General features: G+C 40.4%; 1 protein-coding gene across 5 annotated transcripts in view; it reads left to right on the plus strand.

Annotated features, from left to right (window-relative positions):
• LOC141173198 (germ cell-specific gene 1-like protein) overlaps nt 1-16,715 on the plus strand; it is a 93,866-nt gene extending 77,151 nt beyond the window's left edge. For all 5 annotated transcript variants that reach the window (XM_073657825.1, XM_073657827.1, XM_073657823.1 and 2 more), the window contains 3 exons: nt 5,521-5,673; nt 12,772-12,883; nt 16,088-16,715. In XM_073657825.1, coding sequence (XP_073513926.1) covers nt 5,521-5,673; nt 12,772-12,883; nt 16,088-16,418 — 596 coding nt within the window. In that variant the 3' untranslated portion in view covers nt 16,419-16,715. The remainder of the gene's footprint in view (nt 1-5,520; nt 5,674-12,771; nt 12,884-16,087) is intronic.
• Nucleotides 16,716-18,998: the final 2,283 nt, after the last annotated feature.

An 18,998-nucleotide genomic window follows, 5' to 3' on the forward strand; every position in this document is an offset into this window, starting at 1 on the left:
TCAGTATTCGATCAGTTTTTTTTATCAGGAATGGGAGCCAAAACCAGGTGAGGAAAAAATCTGAGAAAAGGTAGAATAGAAACAAGTCACCAATTCTGCATTTATCACCCACTCCTGGTTTTGGCTCCCACTCCTGAGAAAAAATACTGACCGAATACTGACCAAATACTGATAGTGGGGCCGTGGCCTTACCTGGAGAATTATGTTGCCAGGTCACTTTTACCACACAATGAATGCCGTAAAAATAAAACCCAAAACAGTATTGCACAATTGGGGTTCACACCTTTTACATTTTTTTCCTGTTTTCCAATACATATACAGTGGTGTGAAAGTGTTTGCCCCTTCCTGATTTCTTATTCTTTTGCATGTTTGTCACACTTAAATGTTTCAGATCACAAAAAAAATTGAAATATTAGACAAAGAAAACACAAGCAAACACAAAATGTAATTTTTAAATGAAGGTCTTTATTATTAAGGGAAAAAGAAATCCAAACCTACAGGGCCCTGTGTGAAAAAGTGATTGCCCCCTAAGTCTAATAACTGGTTAGGCCACCCTTAGCAGCAACAACTGCAATCAAGCATTTGCGATAACTGGCAATAAGTCTTTTACAATACTCTGGAGGAATTTTGGCCACTCATCTTTGCAAATTGTTTTAATTCGGAGGGTTTCAGAGCATGAACCGCCTTTTTAAGGTCATACCACAGTATCTCAATTAGATTAAGGTCAGGACTTTCATTAGGCCACTCCAAAGCCTTAATTTTGTTTTTCTTAAGCCATTCAGAGGTGGACTTGCTGGTGTGTTTTGGATCATTGTCCTGCTACATAACCAAGTGTGATTCAGCTTGAGATCAAGAACAGATGGCCGGACATTCTCCTTCAGGATTTTTTGGTAGACAGCAGAATTCATGGTTCCATTTACCACAGCAAGTCTTCCAGGTCCTGAAGCAGCAAAACAGCCCCACACTACCACCACCATATTTTACAGTTGGTATGATGTTCCTTTTCTGAAATGCGGTGTTACTTCTACGCTAGATGTAATGGGACATACACCTTCCAAAAAGTTCAACTTTTGTCTTGTCAGTCCACAGAGTATTCTCCCAAAAGTCTTGGCGATCATTAAGATGTTTTCTGGCAAAACTGAGATGAGCCTTTATGTTCTTATTGCTCAGCAGTTGTTTTCATCTTGGAACTTTGCCATGCATGCCTTTTTTCCCAGTCCCTTTCTTATGGTGGAGTCATGAACACTGACCTTAATTGAGGCAATTGAGGCCTGCAGTTCTTTGGATGTTGTTGTGGGGTCTTTCGTGACCTCTTGGATCAGTCGTTGCTGCGCTCTTGGGTAATTTTGGTCGGCCAGCCACTCCTGGAAAGGTTCAACAGTGTTCCATGTATTTACCATTTGTGGATAATGGCTCTCACTTTGGTTTGCAGGAGTCCCAAAGCTTTAAAAATGGCTTTAGAACCTTTTCCAGACTGATAGATCTCAATTACTTTGTTTCTCATTTGTTCCTGAATTTCTTTGGATTGCAGCATGATGTCTAGCTTTTGAGGATCTTTTGGTCTACTTCACTTTGGCAGCCAGGTCCTATTTAAGTGATTTGTTGAATGACAAGAGGTGTGGCAGTAATCAGGCCTGTGTGTGGCAAGGGAAATTGAACCCGGCTTCCCAAAAATATGATAAACCACAGTTAATTTATGTTTTAAGGGGGTGGGGCAATAACTTTTTCACACAGGGTCCTGTAGGTTTGGATTTCTTTTTCTCTTAATAATAAAGACCTTCATTTAAAAGCTGCATTTTGTGTCTACTTGTGTTATCTTTGTCTAATAATTTTAAATTTGTTTTGTGATCTGAAAAATTTAAGTGTGATAAAAATGCAAAAGAGTAAAAAATCAGGAAGGGGGCAAACACTTTTTCACACCACGGTATGTATGGTAAAATAAATGGTGTCATTCAAAACTACAACTCACAAAAAATTAATATTATGTCTATATGAACAGAAAAATTAAGCAAACTTGGCACTAAGGGGTGAAGTAGTGCAGTGAAGTGAAGAAAAAATGTATTCATGCAATCCAAAGTTATTCAGAACAGTTAACTGATGGCAGTCGCATTTTCTAGAGCGCTGCTCACAGATTATCACTCCCCAAAGCAATCACACCAATCTAATGAAGGTCCTGTTTCAGGGTCGAAACATTAATTGTTCTTAATAACTTTGGATTGCATGAATAAATTATTTCTTCACTTCACAGCATAGTCTAATTATACGAGAAAATTAGGGTAACGGATTGGAACCCTACTCGAGCACCAACTTGTCAAATGGAGTGATGTATAACATTACCTGCAGACGAATGAAACAGTTATGGTTCTTGGAAGGAGGAGAGGAAAAAAAAGTGCAAAAACGGAAAACTCCCATGTCGGGAAGGGGTTAAGATATAATGTTCACATCCACCACATGCCACGATTAAGGGTTACAGTTGGCCTAAAACGCGTCAGTATTTGGATTTTATTCATATGGGACTGTATCTGAAACAATATGCATGTTTTCACTGAATATGAAGGATGTTGGATTGTTTTAATGAGGCTTCTGGATGTTGCAGTATTTTATTCTATGATGCCAAGGACTGCACAACTAAACTGCACACATTTTAGACATGGCTTATACAGGTGAATCTCATTGAAATTCATAGTAAAACCATGTGTATGGTACTACTGTACAGTATTACTGTGCATAGGGAGAGACTGAGGGACAGACATATCATTGGTGCAAGCTGTGCAGCCGCACAGGGGCCCAGGTGGTAAGAGAGCCCATTACATCTCCAAAATAGGTGTAATTGTGCATTATAATCAGCTATTGGGCTGCAAAGGGCCAATATACTGCTCTTGAATGGGGGCCTCTTCTGTCCACTGGAGAGACTTGTCTGGTGGGTGGGGGATGGGAGTCTGTATATCATGTGTGGGAACTGGCAGGTTCCCTTTAAAAGCTAAAATTATATTTTATTTATCTGAGAGACTTTGTACAAGAATGCAAAACCTCAGAGGAATCAGAAAAATAATAATAATAATAATAATAATAATAATTCCCCTAACACAACAAGCGAAGATGAAATTCTACATATAGAACGACACTTGGCGGCAGACTATAAGGTTCTTGACTTATTATGGGTGTCAGAGTACTGGAGAGAATGATGGCGATGATGATGGGTGGAAGTAACACATAAATGACAGACAAAAACCCTATAAAAAGCTCCTTAAAAAACCCAGTTAAATTTAGATAGGCAGTGTGGTTGAAGATGACAATATTTATCAGGCACAAATAAATTCATAAATGTAAATATATGAAATATATGAAATCCTGAATTCTATTGGTTTAATTATTTATGGCATTAATTGTACATATATCTATATATGAAATTTTCTGATTATTTATAATTTTTTGGTTATATTTATTAACCATTTAACAGTCATCTGTATTATCAACTATATACATACCACTTATATCACCTTTCATTATTTATTTGTGGCAGATAAATATTGTCATCTTCAACCACACTGCCTATCTAATTTTTACTGTTTTTTTTTTTAAGTGCTTTTTATAGGGTTTTTGTCTGAGTGTGTCTTGACTTAAAATCAATAAACTTTGTGATACTTTAAAAAGCTGTATATGATAGCTTCATATTCTTTATTCTCTTAATGGTGGTAATAGTAGAGGTACTGTAAGGTCCATATATATTTGGACAGAGACAACATTTTTCTAATTTTGGTTCTAGACATTACCACAATGAATTTTAAGCAAAACAATTCAGATGCAGTTGAAGTTCAGACTTTCAGCTTTCATTTGAGGGTATCCACATTAAAATTGGATGAAGGGTTTAGGAGTTTCAGCTCCTTAACATGTGCCACCCTGTTTTTAAAGGGACCAAAAGTAACTGGACTATTGACTCCAAGGCTATTTCATGGACAGGTGTGGGCAATCCCTTCATTATGTCATTCTCAATTAAGCAGATAAAAGGCCTGGAGTTGATTTGAGGTGTGGTGCTTGCATTTGGAAGGTTTTGCTCTGAAGTAAACATGCGGTCAAAGGAGCTCTCCATGCAGGTTAAACAAGCCATCCTTAAGCTGCAAAAACAGAAAAAAACCATCAGAGAAATTGCTACAATATTAGGAGTGGCAAAATCTACAGTTTGGTACATCCTGAGAAAGAAAGAAAGCACTGGTGAACTCATCAATGCAAAAAGACCTGGGCGCCCACGGAAGACAACAGTGGTGGATGATCTCCAAGGTGAAGAGAAACCCCTTCACAACAGCCAACCAAGTGAACAACACTCTCTAGGAGGTAGGCGTATCAATATCCAAATCTACCATAAAGAGAAGACTGCATGAAAGTAAATACAGAGAGGGTTCACTGCATGGTGCAAGCCACTCATAAGCATCAAGAATAAAGAGGCTAGACTGGACTTTGCTAAAAAACATCTAAAAAAGCCAGCACAGTTCTGGAAGAACATTCTTTGGACAGATGAAACCAAGATCAACCTCTACCAGAATGATGGAAAGAGAAAAGTATGGCGAAGGCATGGTACAGCTCATGATCCAAAGCAGCATACCACATCATCTGTAAAACACGGCGGAGGCAATGTGATGGCTTGGGCAAGAATGGCTGCCAGTGGCACTGGGTCACTAGTGTTTATTGATGATGTGACACAGGACAGAAGCAGCCGAATGAATTCTGATGTATTCAGAGCCATACTATGTGCTCAGATCCAGCCAAATGCAGCCAAACTGATTGGTCGTTGTTTCATACTACAGATGGACAATGACCAAAACATAAAGCCAAAGCAACCCAGGAGTTTATTAAAGCAAAGAAGTGGAATATTCTTGAATGGCCAAGTCAGTCTCTTGATCTCAACCCTATTGAGCATGCATTTCACTTGTTAAAGACTGAACTTCAGACATAAAGGCCCACAAACAAACAGCAACTGAAAACCACTGCAGTGAAGGCCTGGCAGAGCATCAAAAAGGAGGAAACCCAGCGTCTGGTGATGTCCATGAGTTCAAGACTTCAGGCAGTCATTGCCAACAAAGGGTTTTCAACCAAGTACTAGAAATGAACATTTTATTTACAATTATTTAATCTGTCCAATTACTTTTGGTCCCTTTAAAAAGAGGGTGGCACATGTTAAGCAGCTGAAACTCCTAAACCCTTTATCCAATTTTAATGTGGATACCCTCAAATGAAAGCGGAAAGTCTGATCTTCAACTGCATCTGAATTGTTTGGTTTAAAATTCATTGTGGTAATGTCTAGAACCAAAATTAGAAAAATGTTGTCTCTGTCCAAATATATATGGACTTAACTGTATGTTGTATTATATGGTACCTCCATAACTTATAATCAATAAAAATAGCTAAAATGAGTCTATATATCCTTTCTTTTGTATTAAACATAAATGACAGCCCTTTGTTTTGGCATTTTACCATTGTTATTTTGCCAACATTTGATGATATTTCCCATTCTGTGTGTTTCAGGTGTCCTCTGGTTGTCAGTTATCTCGGAGTTTTTGTACATTATATTGCTCAGCCTTGGTTTTCTGCTTATGTGCTTGGAATTGTTCACTTCCAGTAACTTTATAGATGGTTTGAAAATCAATGCATTTGCTGCTATCATTACAGTGTTGTCAGGTAGGTGATATATTTTTTTGTTTATAGGACAGGCAAGAGTGTAAAATAAAAGTGTAATTGTGATCATAGCAGTATAGAAACAATATAGTAACAATGCCCAAAGTAACATGCTGAATGAAAAGCCACAAAATATCAGAAATCTGTCACCTATAAAGATGCAATCTACCTGGAGAAATAGTGGTAATCTGCATGTATAAAACAGAAAAATGAAAACAAGAGGACAATCCGAACATACGGTCCCTAGATCAATAAAGAACAATTGAATAGTGACTAAGGATGAATCAATTACCTTTATTAAATATAGAAACAATGGTACACCATACAGGAGAAGTACATGTGCAGCACATAACATATATTAAATTAATAGAAGAATGATAGTACATACTCATATATTTAGATTACACAGGAAACAACCAAATAGTATAGTAGTCAATTCCATCCCAAAGTGCCTGAAAAATGTATAAAGCAGTTAAAGAGGACCTTTCATCTAGTCAAAAGTATCCAGTTTTTGCCCTTATTTTACTCCTTGCTCCCACCATGTGCAGAATTATTAGGCAGGTGAGTATTTTGACCATATCATCATCTTTATGCAGATTTTCCAGCTCCAAGCTAAATAAACGTGAATGCTTATTGGATTAAGCAGATCAGGTGATGTTAATTTGTGTAATGAGGGGGGTGAGGCCTAAGGATACAACACCCCCTTATCAAGGTGTGCAGAATTATTAGGCAGCTTGTTTTCCAAAGGCAAAATGGACAATCTGACTCTGAAAAGTCAAAAATTGTTACGAGTCTTACAGAGGGATGCGGAACTCTAGAACTGCTAAGATATTGAGCTTTGATCACTGAATCATCAGAAGTTCTGTTACAAATAGTCAACAAGGACACCAAAGACATGTTGAGAATAAAAGACGCATATTAACTGCTAAATATTGGAGATGAATCAAACGTGAAACCAACCAGGAAGCCATTATCCTCAAGTGCTGTCATATTCCAGAACCTCTCAGGAGCGCACAGAAGTACAAGGTGTTCAGTGCTCAGAGACATGGCAGAGGTAAGGGAGGCTGAGACCCGACCACCTCTGAACAAGACAAGGAAGTGGAAATGTCAAGACAGGGCCAAAACATATCTGAAGATAGGTTTTTCAAAGACTGATGAGATGACAGTGACTCTTGATGGATCAGATACATGGGCCTGTGGCTGGATCAGTAATGGCCACAGACCTACACTTTGACTGAGACGTCAGCAAGGTGGAGGTGGGATACTGTTATGGGCTGGCAATATGAAATATGAGCTAGTTGGAGATTTTTGGGTTGAAAATGGACTCAAAATGAACTCCCAAGCCAAGAAAAAGTCTGCATCTTTAAAGAAAACTATTATTTTTATTCAGGACAATCCTCCATTGCAGCATCAAAGTCTCCACTGCTTGGCTAACCAGTAAAGGCCTTAAAGGGAATCTGTCAGCAGGTTTTAATATGTAATCCAAAAACAGCGTTATGTATGGGCTGAGACACAGATTTCAGGAATGTGTAATTTATTAGGCAGGGTGCCATTGTTTCCATAAAATCAATGTTTTATCACCAGGAGTTTATGACTGGCTCACGTGAGCACCGGTCCAACTATGCCCCCAGCACTGATTAGCAGCTTATTTCCAAAAAACAATGTACACAGAAATCTGTGGTGTGGGAAGGGTTAGCTGTCTGAGCTATGCTACATGCTACAACTAAAAACTCTGATTGTGTCACAACTGCTGCACCCAGAAAACTAATTGATACATAGAATCATAGAATGGTAGAGTTAGAGGGGACCTCCAGGGTCAGCGTGTCCAACCCCTTGCTCAATGCAGGATTCACTAAACCATCTCAGACAGATGTCTGTCCAGCCTCTGTTTGAAGACTTCCATTGAAGGAGAACTCACCACCTCTCGTGGCCGCCTGTTCCACTCATTGATCACCCTCACTGTCAAAAAGTTTTTTCTAATATCTAATCTTTATCTTCTCCCATTCAGTTTCATCCCATTGCTTCTCGTGTTTCCATGTGCAAATGAGAATAAAGCTGATCCCTCTACACTGTGACATCCCTTCAGATATTTGTAGACAGCTATTAAGTCTCCTCTTAGCCTTCTTCAAGCTAAACATTCCCAGATCCTTTAACAGTTCCTCGCAGGACATAGTTTGCAGTCTACTCACCATCTTGGTAGCTCTTCTCTGAACTTGCTACAGTTTTTCGATGTCTTTTTTAAAATGTGGTGCCCAAAATTGGACACAGTATTCGAGAAGATCTTTGCAATCAGGCTCTCTTTTCCTACATCATGCTGCTCTCACATGAGGTTATAAAAACTTGGTGACAGATTCCTTTTAAAGATTAAAGAATAATGACACAGCCCCTTCCTCACCCGACCTAAACCCTACTGAGAACTTGTGGGCCCTTATTAAACAGAAGATTGACAGTGAAGGAAACCAGTCCACCTATCTGGACAGTGTCTGGGAGGCTGTGGTTGGTGTTGACCAAAAAGTTAATTGTCAATAGAGTAAGAAACTGACAGTCTCCATGGGTGGAAGGCTTATGACTGAAAAAAAGGGTTATTGGTTATTATTCTCAATTTAACAGATGAAAAAAAACAATTGAAATGGGAACATTTACATTTTTCATTTAGTTGCATAATAATTCTGCACACATAAATATTCTCATAAGAAAGACAAAACCTCACTTTTACTTTTTTAAATATTCAGGTTCATTAACCCTTTGGACCGACAGCACTGGAGACGTTCAATAATAAAATGAATCATAAAAAATACAAATTGCCTAATAATTGTGCAGACAGTGTGGAAATAAGCAGTGTGCATGAAAATGATTGGGTTAGGCTCTGTGCCCACGATGCAGAATTGCTCCGGATTTTTTCCTGAGCGTTTCTGCATCTCCCTGGCAGAAAAAACGCATGCGGATTGTAAATGCGGATTGTACATGCGGATTGTACATGCGTTTTTCCTGCCAGGGACAAGCGGATGTGAAGCGTTCTTCACTTGCATTTCCGCATGCAGGTTGTCAAGCGCTTTCCAAGCGATTTTAGCATCACTTGGAAAGTGCTTGTCAACTTGGTCACACTATATAAATCCATGTAACCGGCATGGATTTATATAGTGTGACCTTAAAGAATGGCAAAAATAAATCTATACTTACCTTCCGATGGCCCCCGGAGTCTTTATTCACTCCGTCCTGGCTTGCCGGAAGCTCGCGGTACACTACACTGAAGGACCTGCCGTCACATGACTATATGACGTCAGCGCAGGTCCTTCAGTCCACCGCGATCTGCCGGCATGGGAGGACAAGCACACCGGGGGCCATCAGAAGGTAAGTATAATATTTATTTTTTATTTTATTCTTTTTTTACAGGTGCTATGGTACCCGGTCTGGATGAGAGTCTCCTGTCCTCCAGACCCGGGTACCATCCGCACATTGAAACGCATGGAATGCACATGTACAGATCCAGTGATGTGGATTACATTAGTTCCAATGCAAGTCAATGGCGGCGAAAACGCAGCGCTTCTGCAAAATAATTGGTAGTGCTGCGTTTTTTTCCACAATGATAATCTGCAGCGGAAATTTCCGCAGCATGTGCACAACATATGCGGATTATCATTGGGGAACATGGCAGACCTTCTACCCTGCGTTTTTTAAGCGTTTCTGCAGCGTTTTTGCCGCTGCGGAAACGCTTAAAAAACACATCGTGGGCACATAGCCTTAAGCAGTCTTAGGCATGAATGCTCCATATGTACAGGTAATTTATCCTCAGTGACTTTGTATCCTTCCTATACAAAGTAATAAATCTAAATCTCTGTATGTTGACACACATACATGGATTTGTAGTTCAGGTGCTATATTATTAGCTCGTCCTCCACAGACATTGCAGCTGTTGGTTGGTTCCCCACTGTCCACCACTAAAATGCAACATGAGTGGGCTATCAGAATCACATGCTGTATGTCCTTGTTGTTATTAGGCTATGTGCACACGATCAGGAATTGCTTGCAGAAATTTCTGCAGCGTTTCTGCAAGGTTCTGCACCTCTTGGCAGCAAAAACACTGTGGAAATCCCACGCATTTTTGATGCATTTTTTGTGAGTTTTTGCCTGCGGATTGGCTGTCCACCAACGTTCACCATCCAACCTGATGGAACTGGAGAGGATCTGCAAGGAAGAATGGCAGAGGATCCCCAAATCCAGGAGTGAAAAACTTGTTGCATCATTCCCAAGAAGACTCATGGCTGTACTAGCTCAAAAGGGTGCTTCTACTCAATACTGAGCAAAGGGTCAAATAAATTTGCAAAAATTTCTACATTTCTGTTTTTTTTTCAGTCAACATGGGGTGCAGAGTGTACTTTAATGAGAAAAAAAAATGAACTTTTTAGAATTTACCAAATGGTTGCAATGAAACAAAGAGTGAAAAATTTAAAGGAGCCTGAATACTTTCCGTACCCACTGTACTTAATCTTGATGGATGAATAATATAGTATCACTTAATGTTTTGATTTTAAAATTATTTTTTTGATGTTGATGCTCTGAAGATATTTATAGTCCTTAATTTATTTAAATTGCGGAGCATTCATTTATTATTAATTCCATGTTAGAATATGTTAAAAATAAAATAATAAAATACTGAAAAGGAAAAAGGATAACATTTTTCTCCTGGCACTGGGGATAGCCATATAGTTATCCCTAAAAGTGATTGTTGATGGTTGGGATCTAATCACTGGGATCCTTCACTGATTCCTTCATGTGCTCTAAGATGCTCTGTTAGAATGGAGCAGTGATCGTACATGCTCACCGCTGCTCTGTGCCAACTGGTCACTTCACAACATCATTCTCATGTTGGAACAACCCCTTTAATAATAGAATTGTGTGGAATAAAATAGTGCAAAATGTTTGGTCAGACCAACATTTAAAAACGTTATAGCTGTTAACCCTAGAATGCGTAATCCGGCCTTTTAGGCCCGGTAGCTTGCTATTTTCTGCAAAATTACTTTAGATAGAATTTTGAAACTCTAGGTATTCCTCAAGTATGCCATTGTTGGTAATATCCAGTTGTTCATATAATTTTATGTGATAGGCATTTTGGTATAACAATGCTTTTTTGGGGAAACCTTATATTTACAGAACCCAGGCCTTTTAGGCCCGCACTATGTTTATCTTATACTCATCAGTGTTTGTGTCTGAAGTTACTGTGTTATTGTAGTCAGGGTTGCTGGGGAGGGGGATCCCCAATACATGTCTCCTAAAGATGTTTTCTGTACTTTTTTTCCGAAAATATTGCAGACGAGGTACTTTTATGTACAAACCTAGAATGAAGACGTATTGCTTCTGGAAAAAAAAACATGGCAAAATATCTCAAGAGAGGAATTGTATGCTTATATTGGACTAACACTTCTGGCAGGGTTTAAAAAATCTTATGGATGTTCCTATCAGAGAATTATTTCTGGACCCACTTTCTGATCCACACTACAAAGTAACAATGTCAGTGGATAGATATGAGGAAATTCGGAGAAGCCTTCGATTTGATAATAAGCGAACTCATCCTGCGAGGTTGGAGACAGATCAATTAGCACCTATCAGTTACATCTGGAATATTTTTATCAAGAATTGTACCAAGCTCTAAAATCCTAGTGATAATGTAACAGTGGATGAGCAACTTGTAGCCTACAGAGGACGTTGCAAGTTCATTCAATATATGCCTAGAAAACCAGCCAAGTATGGAATAAAAATATTCTGGATGTGCGATTCTGCAAATCATTATGGGATCAATGGGCTTATCTACTGTGACAAAGAAGTTGTCACTCCAGTGCAGAAAGACCTACGTTCTGATATTGTAAAAAAACTTGCTGTATCAATTTACAATTCTGGTAGAAACATTGCAATGGACAATTATTTTACTAATGTTGAACTGAGCAATTTTTTGCTTGAAAAAGATCTTATAGTTGTTGGTACTATGAAGCTAAATCGACGAGATATTCCTCCGTTGATGAAACACATTCCACAGTGAGCACTTTATGATAGTGTCTTTGGTTTCAGCAACAAAGCAACAATGGTGTCTTACAAACTGAAGAAGGAAAAATCTGTTATATTACTCAGTATCATGAATCATGATTCCAGTAATGACAGCAATGACCAGAAACAGAAACCAGAAATCATCCTGCATTATAATAAAACTAAAGGAGGTGTGGACAAGATGGATGAAATGGTTGGAGAATATTCATGCAAGAGGTCAACAAAACGTTGGCCTGCAGTAATTTTTTCAAATATGCTTCATATATCAGCCTTTAATTCCTAGATTGTTTATACTGAAACTCATCCTGATTTCCCTGCTAGGAGGAAGGACAGGAGACACCTATTCTTAAATGACCTTTGCCATGAACTTGTAATGCCTCACATGATGCTGCAAAGCCACATAAAATGTTTGCCAAAGCAAACTAGAGAAGATTTGAAACAGTGTGGCGTATTCCATTTTCAGGCAATTCCAGAGCCAGGAGAAAGAAAACGAAAGCGTTGTCTTATTTGTCAAACAAACAAAGACAGGAAAACTGAGCATTACTGTATCATTTGTGGAGAAAATATCTGTAAAGAACATTCTTCAGAAAAGATAATGTGTAAATTGTGCGGAAGATCAATAAAATTGAAAAGGAAAAGTTGGAAAAGAAATGTAGCTGCAGCTAGTTTACTTCAACATTTATATACCCTTGTTTGTGTGTTTTTCAGATCTTTGTTTGAAACTTTTTAAAAAAAGCGTTAAATGATAAAAAGGATTCATCACATAGAATGCATAATGTGGGCCTTTTAGGCCCATGTACTTACTTTTTTGGTGTTTTCTGCAAACAATTACAATTACAATGTTGTGCATTTTTCATATCTTATTTTGCAATTTTAAAATAAACTTGTAAAAGTTATTTATTTGAGTTCCTCCATATGATTTGCACAAGGGCCTAAAAGGTCCGGGTTATGTGAAAGTGTATATTTCAGACATCACGCATTCTAGGTACACTGTACCTGGTCATTTAGGAATGAAATACTCTGATCCTCTACCATAGCTGATGCTGACTTTCTATTTACTAGGACTTCTTGGCATGGTGGCACATATGATGTACATGACCGTTTTTCAGGTGACTGTAAACCTTGGACCAAAGGACTGGAGACCACAGACTTGGTATTATGGTTGGTCTTTTGGGTGAGTTAATACTATGAATAATAATGTATAAGTTAACTGCACATTTTAACCCCTTGGCAACATCCACCATGCATGAACAGCAGCTGTGCATACTAAGTGTAAGGATCAGGCTCCTGAGCTGAATCCACTCCAAAGGAGACTGATAACTATACAATAGTGATGAGCGAGCCTGTATTGTTAACCCTTTCGGCAATTACTTGTTTGTTAGGCAATCCCTGCATGTGTCCCAGCTGTTTAACAGCCGCGACACATGCAGCTGTGGCGACACTAACATAGATGCCGAGCGTGCTCGCCGAAAGGGTTGACAATACAGGCTCGCTCATCACTACTATACAACAAACAGAAAACTACAGTATTGCAGTGTCCTGTATAGGAAATTATAGGTTCAAGTCCCTTAAGGGGACTAATGAAAATGTAAAAAACATTTACAATTAAAAATATTTATATAAAAGTTGAAATCTAAATTTTAAATCTAAAAGATAAAAAATTAACATATTTGGTATCACTGCATGCATAATTGTCCAAACTAATGAAATATAAAAATATTTATCCTATACAGTGAAAAGCAAAACAGTATGTGGCGACTAAATCCAATTGTTTTTTTTATTTTATTTAAGAAGTATAATAAAACTAAAAACATTATAAATTTGGTATCACCATAGCAATATTGACTCAAAGAAAAAAGTTTCAAGGTCATTTTTACCAAAAAGTGAACGTTGTATAGTAAGAAAATTAAAAATAACATTTGCAGAATTGCTGTCTATTTTCAAATCACAACCACTTGGAACTTTTTTCTTGTTTTCAGTACTTTAAATAGAAAAATACAGGGTGACATTTTAAGCTACAAATCATCTCACAAAAAGAGTCAACAAAAAAATAAAGAAAAAGTTATGGCTCTTGGAGGAAGGCTACAAAAACCCTAAAACATAAAAACAAAAATTGCTCAGTCTTCGAGGGTTTAAACAATACCAAATTAAAATAAAATTAAGGTACTGTAACTACACACTGCATAGATGATGTCATGCCAGGCATGCGAATCAAACACCATGCCTGGGAAACTGAAAGCTCAGGAAATTCATGCAACCCCTCTCCACGGCCAGAGATGACTGACCTGGACCATGGACCAGGGTTGCTAGAAGCGATCAGCTCATCTCTATTCAGTGTGTTTGTTTGGCATGTGTCGTAATATGTGAGCAGTGTGTGTGCTGTACAGTATGTGTCTGATATGTGAGCAGTGTGTGTGCTGTATGCATCTGAAATGTGAGCAGTGTGTGTGCTGTATGTGTCTGATATGTGAGCAGTGTGTGTGCTGTATGTGTCTGATATGTGAGCAGTGTGTGTGCTGTATGTGTCTGATATGTGAGCGGTGTATGTGTCTGATATGTGAGCAGTGTGTGTGCTGTATGAGTCTGATATGTGAGCAGTGTGTGTGCTGTATGTGTCTGATATGTGAGCGGTGTATGTGTCTGATATGTGGGCAGTGTGTGTACTGTATGTGTCTGATATGTGAGCAGTGTGTGTGCTGTATGTGTCTGATATGTGAGTGGTGTATGTGTCTGATATGTGAGCAGTGTGTGTGCTGTATGTGTCTGATATGTGAGCGGTGTATGTGTCTGATATGTGAGCGGTGTATATGTCTGATATGTGAGCAGTGTGTGTGCTGTATGTGTCTGATATGTGAGCGGTGTATGTGTCAGATATGTGAGCAGTGTGTGTGCTGTATGTCTCTGATATGTGAGCGGTGTATGTATCTGATATGTGAGCAGTATGTGAGCGGTGTGTGTGCTGTATGTGTCTGATATGTGAGCAGTGTGTGTGCTGTAAGTCAGGTGCGGACATATCATTGGTGCAACCTGTGTGGCCGCACAGGGGTCCAAGAGGTAAGGGGGCCCATTTCTACCTCTAAAGCAGGTGCAATTTTGAATTTTTAGGGGCTCTTGGGCGGCAAAGGACCCATATATTGTTCTTGCACAGGGGCCCTTTTCTGTCTGTGTCCCAAGTGCTACAAGTGTCTGATATGTGAGCGGTGTGTGTGCTGCATGTGTCTGACATGTGATGGTGTGCATACCACTAAATATAGGACCAGAAAGCAGCAGATAGGGAATAGTGAGCAATTCTAAATGTGAGAAAATATGACAATTTTATTATTTAGCCTCTTCTTGGGTACCATTGCCATGTTAGTATGACACAAAGCAGTGGTGCAGGATTGTCTGCCAAGAGGACTGGCAAGACAGCAGTAGTCAAGAAAGCCGCGTCAAAACCAGGAAGTACAAAAACAGAGGCAGAATTGTGAGGCTAGAGGGTAGTAAGAGATCAGTCTGTGGGTCAACAACAGGAGATTCACTAATAATATTACAGACACAACAAAACCAGGAGCAAAGCTATAATAGGCTGCGATGGACTGACTGCTGAGTGTCTAAATAGGAAGGAACCCCACACCTGGCACCAGCAGAGAACTAATTGATGTTAACCACCTAAGTGCTGGAGCAAAACAGAAGGCAGAAGAACACAAATCTCAGCAGTTTAGCTGAGCTGTCCAGTGGCAATCGTGGCCTTAATGCGTGCCGCCTAGTTAAAAGTAGCTGACGTGGCAGGGGCGTATTCATACATGGATGTTACAAGCAGTATAAGTTTTATTGCAGCCATTTAAAGTAAAAGATGACAATACGGTCTTCAGACTTTAAAAGGTTGTGCCTTAGAATGTCCAACCGCAGAAGTTAATCAACTGCTAACCGGCTAAATGCAAGCCGATCAGAGGTCCCTCATTGGCACGTTTAGCCAGGCTGACCACACTTCTATGCACTTAGAACAATAAATAATCATTAATATAATCAGTCTATGCATAGAACATCATGTTATCAACAGCACATCATCTGATTACATAAGATGATGTGCTGCCAAGAATGATTATTTTTAAGCTTTCTCATTTTGTTCATTCGTTGAGTGATTGCAGGCTTATTTAGACAGGCCGATGATTGAGAAACGAGTATTCCTAGGAACTTTTGTTTCCCAATTATTGGCCAATCTAAATGGACCCATAAACTGACTACAGGAAATCATGTTAACTGCTGACTTGGGTAGGAGGGTCACATTCAATTACATTGTATTACATTTAAGAGGATTTTCATTGCATTTTCATTGCATGTGTCATTTATGACACCAGTAACAGTTTTTAATTATGATAATTCTTGTTTTTCTTTCCAGCCTGGCTTGGCTATCCTTTACATTATGCATGTCAGCCTCTGTTCTTACACTCAACACTTACACTAAAACAATTCTGGAATTTAAGTACAGAAGAAGGATATTTGAAAAGAATGTACGCGAATGCAACCCTTTCCTGGACTCTGAAATGGTGCGTTTTCTCTGGGAGAAGTATATTTTCTCTGTTAGTGGCTCCCTGGAAGACCCATTGAACTGGCACAAGGGAATTGGCAGCCCAGTATTTGTGGATATTGGCAGCATCACTGATCTACCAGGTGCAGCCAAAGAAGTGGAAAGAAGCATTGAAGTAGAAGATGATGGAGAACAGTGTTGACCAAAATGCTAAATAGGGTTGCACATGACATACAAGCATAGCCTAGTGTAACCTACAATGCTTATCTGCCTCAGTGAATTACATACTGTAGTTGTATTGTGATAAATATAAATTATTTCATTTAACACAAAAATATATTGAAGAGGAATGTACTAGTAATGTCTCCATCCCGGTAATTATTCCAGAAGAATATATATTATTGCGAGCTGATAGAATAACATTATCATCAACGACAGATATAGCAAAGGAGAAGTTTGTGTTTTAAAATACAATTAAAATCTTACCTTTGCATTTTAACATGGTGTTGTGTGACTATGTATTTAGATCACATTTTCCCACCAGTAACTTCCATTGGCCTTTCTTTTGTTCCCTACTCTTGCTTGTCTAGCTCATGAGGAAACTGGTACAATTGTATCGTCAAAGTGATATATAGTCAATTGTACAATCAACAAAGCAATATATTGTCAGTGCCAGGTTGTGATATTGTATCTGCTTCCTTACAGGGTTGTGCCAGAAGGTAGAGCTTGAAAACATTAATATATTAACACTAATATATTCAAAACTAGACAGTATTATTTAAAAGACACGGAAGTTATATTATGTGAGTGGGACAGATCTGGCCCCTGTGATTCTGAATTTTAACCCAGTTTCCACAGAAAAGTGACTGCAAACGCATTCACTCTGTTTTCACACAATTAGGCCACGTTCACACATTCAGTATTTGGTCAGTATTTTACATCAGTATTTGTAGCCGAAACCAGGAGTGGGTGATAAGTACAGAAGTGGTGCCCGTGTTTCTATTATACTTTTCCTCTGATTGTTCCACTCCTGGTTTTGGCTACAAATACTGATGTAAAATATTAAAGTAGCCTTAGAGTGATATATTTCCAATGTCTTCCTGCACAAAAAAAAGATAAAATGTACTTTTAAATGAATAATCTCTATATCCAGAGACTAAAGGGCAGAACATTTGTCAGAAGTATAGAAAAAAGACAGGGACCGTACATCCAAAAATCATACATTGGTCTAATGATACCCTTTAAATACCTGTAACGGGTCTGGGAGGCGGAACCTCTGAGCTACTATACAAGGGGGCGGTCCTTGTAAGGGAGCGGGTGGCGACCAGGGAAGACGGGCAGGAAGTCACAGCAGGTGACCGGGACAGTCTCTGAGTGAACGGGCTGGAGGTCACGGCAAGTGACCGGGGCAGTCTCTGGATGAACGGGCAGATGGTCACGGCAAGTGACCGGGGCAGTCTCTGAATGAACGGGCAGATGGTCACGGCAAGTGACCGGGGCAGTCTCTGAATGAGCGGGCAGATGGTCACGGCAAGTGACCGGGGCAGTCTCTGGATGAACGGGCAGATGGTCACGGCAAGTGACCGGGGCAGTCTCTGGGTAAAGGGTTGGTACGACCTGTGGCGGCTGATGATAGACGTGAGCTCCCAGGTGAGCAGGCGAGAGTCTCTGGATGAACGGGTGGTCACAGCATGTGACGGCGGAGCCTCCAGGAAGACCAACAGACAGGCGGCAGATGAGCGCTCCCAGGTGAACGGGCAGAAGTCTCTGGACAGGCGGGTGGTCACAGCACGTGACGGCAGAGCCTCCAGGTAGGCTAGCAGACAGGCAGCAGATGAGCGCTCCCAGGTGAGCGGGCAAGAGTCACTGGACAGGCAGGTGGTCACAGCACGTGACGGCGGAGCCTCCAGGTAGGCTAGCAGGCAGGTAGCAGATGTGTGCTCCCAGGTGAGCAGGCAAGCTGGTCCATAGACAGACTGACAGGAGTTGGAAGGCAGACCGTCGGACCTCAGGCTAGCAGGCAGGTGGCTGAAGTGCGCTCCCAGGTGAGCGGACAGGCTGGTCCTTAGACAGACTGACAGGAGTAGTAAGGCAGACCGTCGGACCTCAGACTAGCAGGCAGGTAGCAGATAATCAGGCAGGAATAAGACAGCAAGCTGGCAGGAATCTGGCAGGTATCTGGCAGGTAACTGGCAACGGGACCTGAGGGCTGAAGCAGAGTAGTGAACAGTGCAACAACATTGCTCGGGCACCTCCATTTTGGAGGAGGTGCCTTATATATGGTGAAGTCCTCCGGCCATTGGCCGGGGACTCCTTAGGACGGCGCGCGCGGCCCCTTTAAGAGGGAGGGAGAGCGCGCGCGCGCGCCCTAAGCACAGTGGCCGGGAAGGAGCGCGCGCTGCCAGCAGAGCGGGAGGAGGACGCCGAGCACGGAGCAGAGAGGTGAGGGGAACAGCGTCCCTGCCTAGCAGAGGGCAGGGACGCCGGCGCTACAGTACCCCCCCCTTTAGGCCCCCCCTTTTTTAGGCCAGACAGAAATTTAGCTAGGATAAGAGGGGCATGGATGTTCTCCCGGGGCTCCCACGTTCTCTCCTCAGGACCAAACCCCTTCCAATCTTCTAGAAAAAAGGTCTTTCCTCTTACCCTTTTGGTGGCAAGAATGTTCTCTACCTCAAACTCGTCCTCAGCAGAAACCAGAGCAGGAGGCGTACCTGTAGACTTGGAAAATGAGTTAAGTACCACAGGTTTGAGGAGAGATACATGGAAGGAGTTAGGGATCCGT

Source organism: Phyllobates terribilis, unplaced genomic scaffold, assembly GCF_046119375.1.
Source record: "Phyllobates terribilis strain yellow unplaced genomic scaffold, ASM4611937v1 Scaffold_12__6_contigs__length_324123572, whole genome shotgun sequence".
In the NCBI taxonomy this organism is placed as follows: domain Eukaryota; kingdom Metazoa; phylum Chordata; class Amphibia; order Anura; family Dendrobatidae; genus Phyllobates; species Phyllobates terribilis.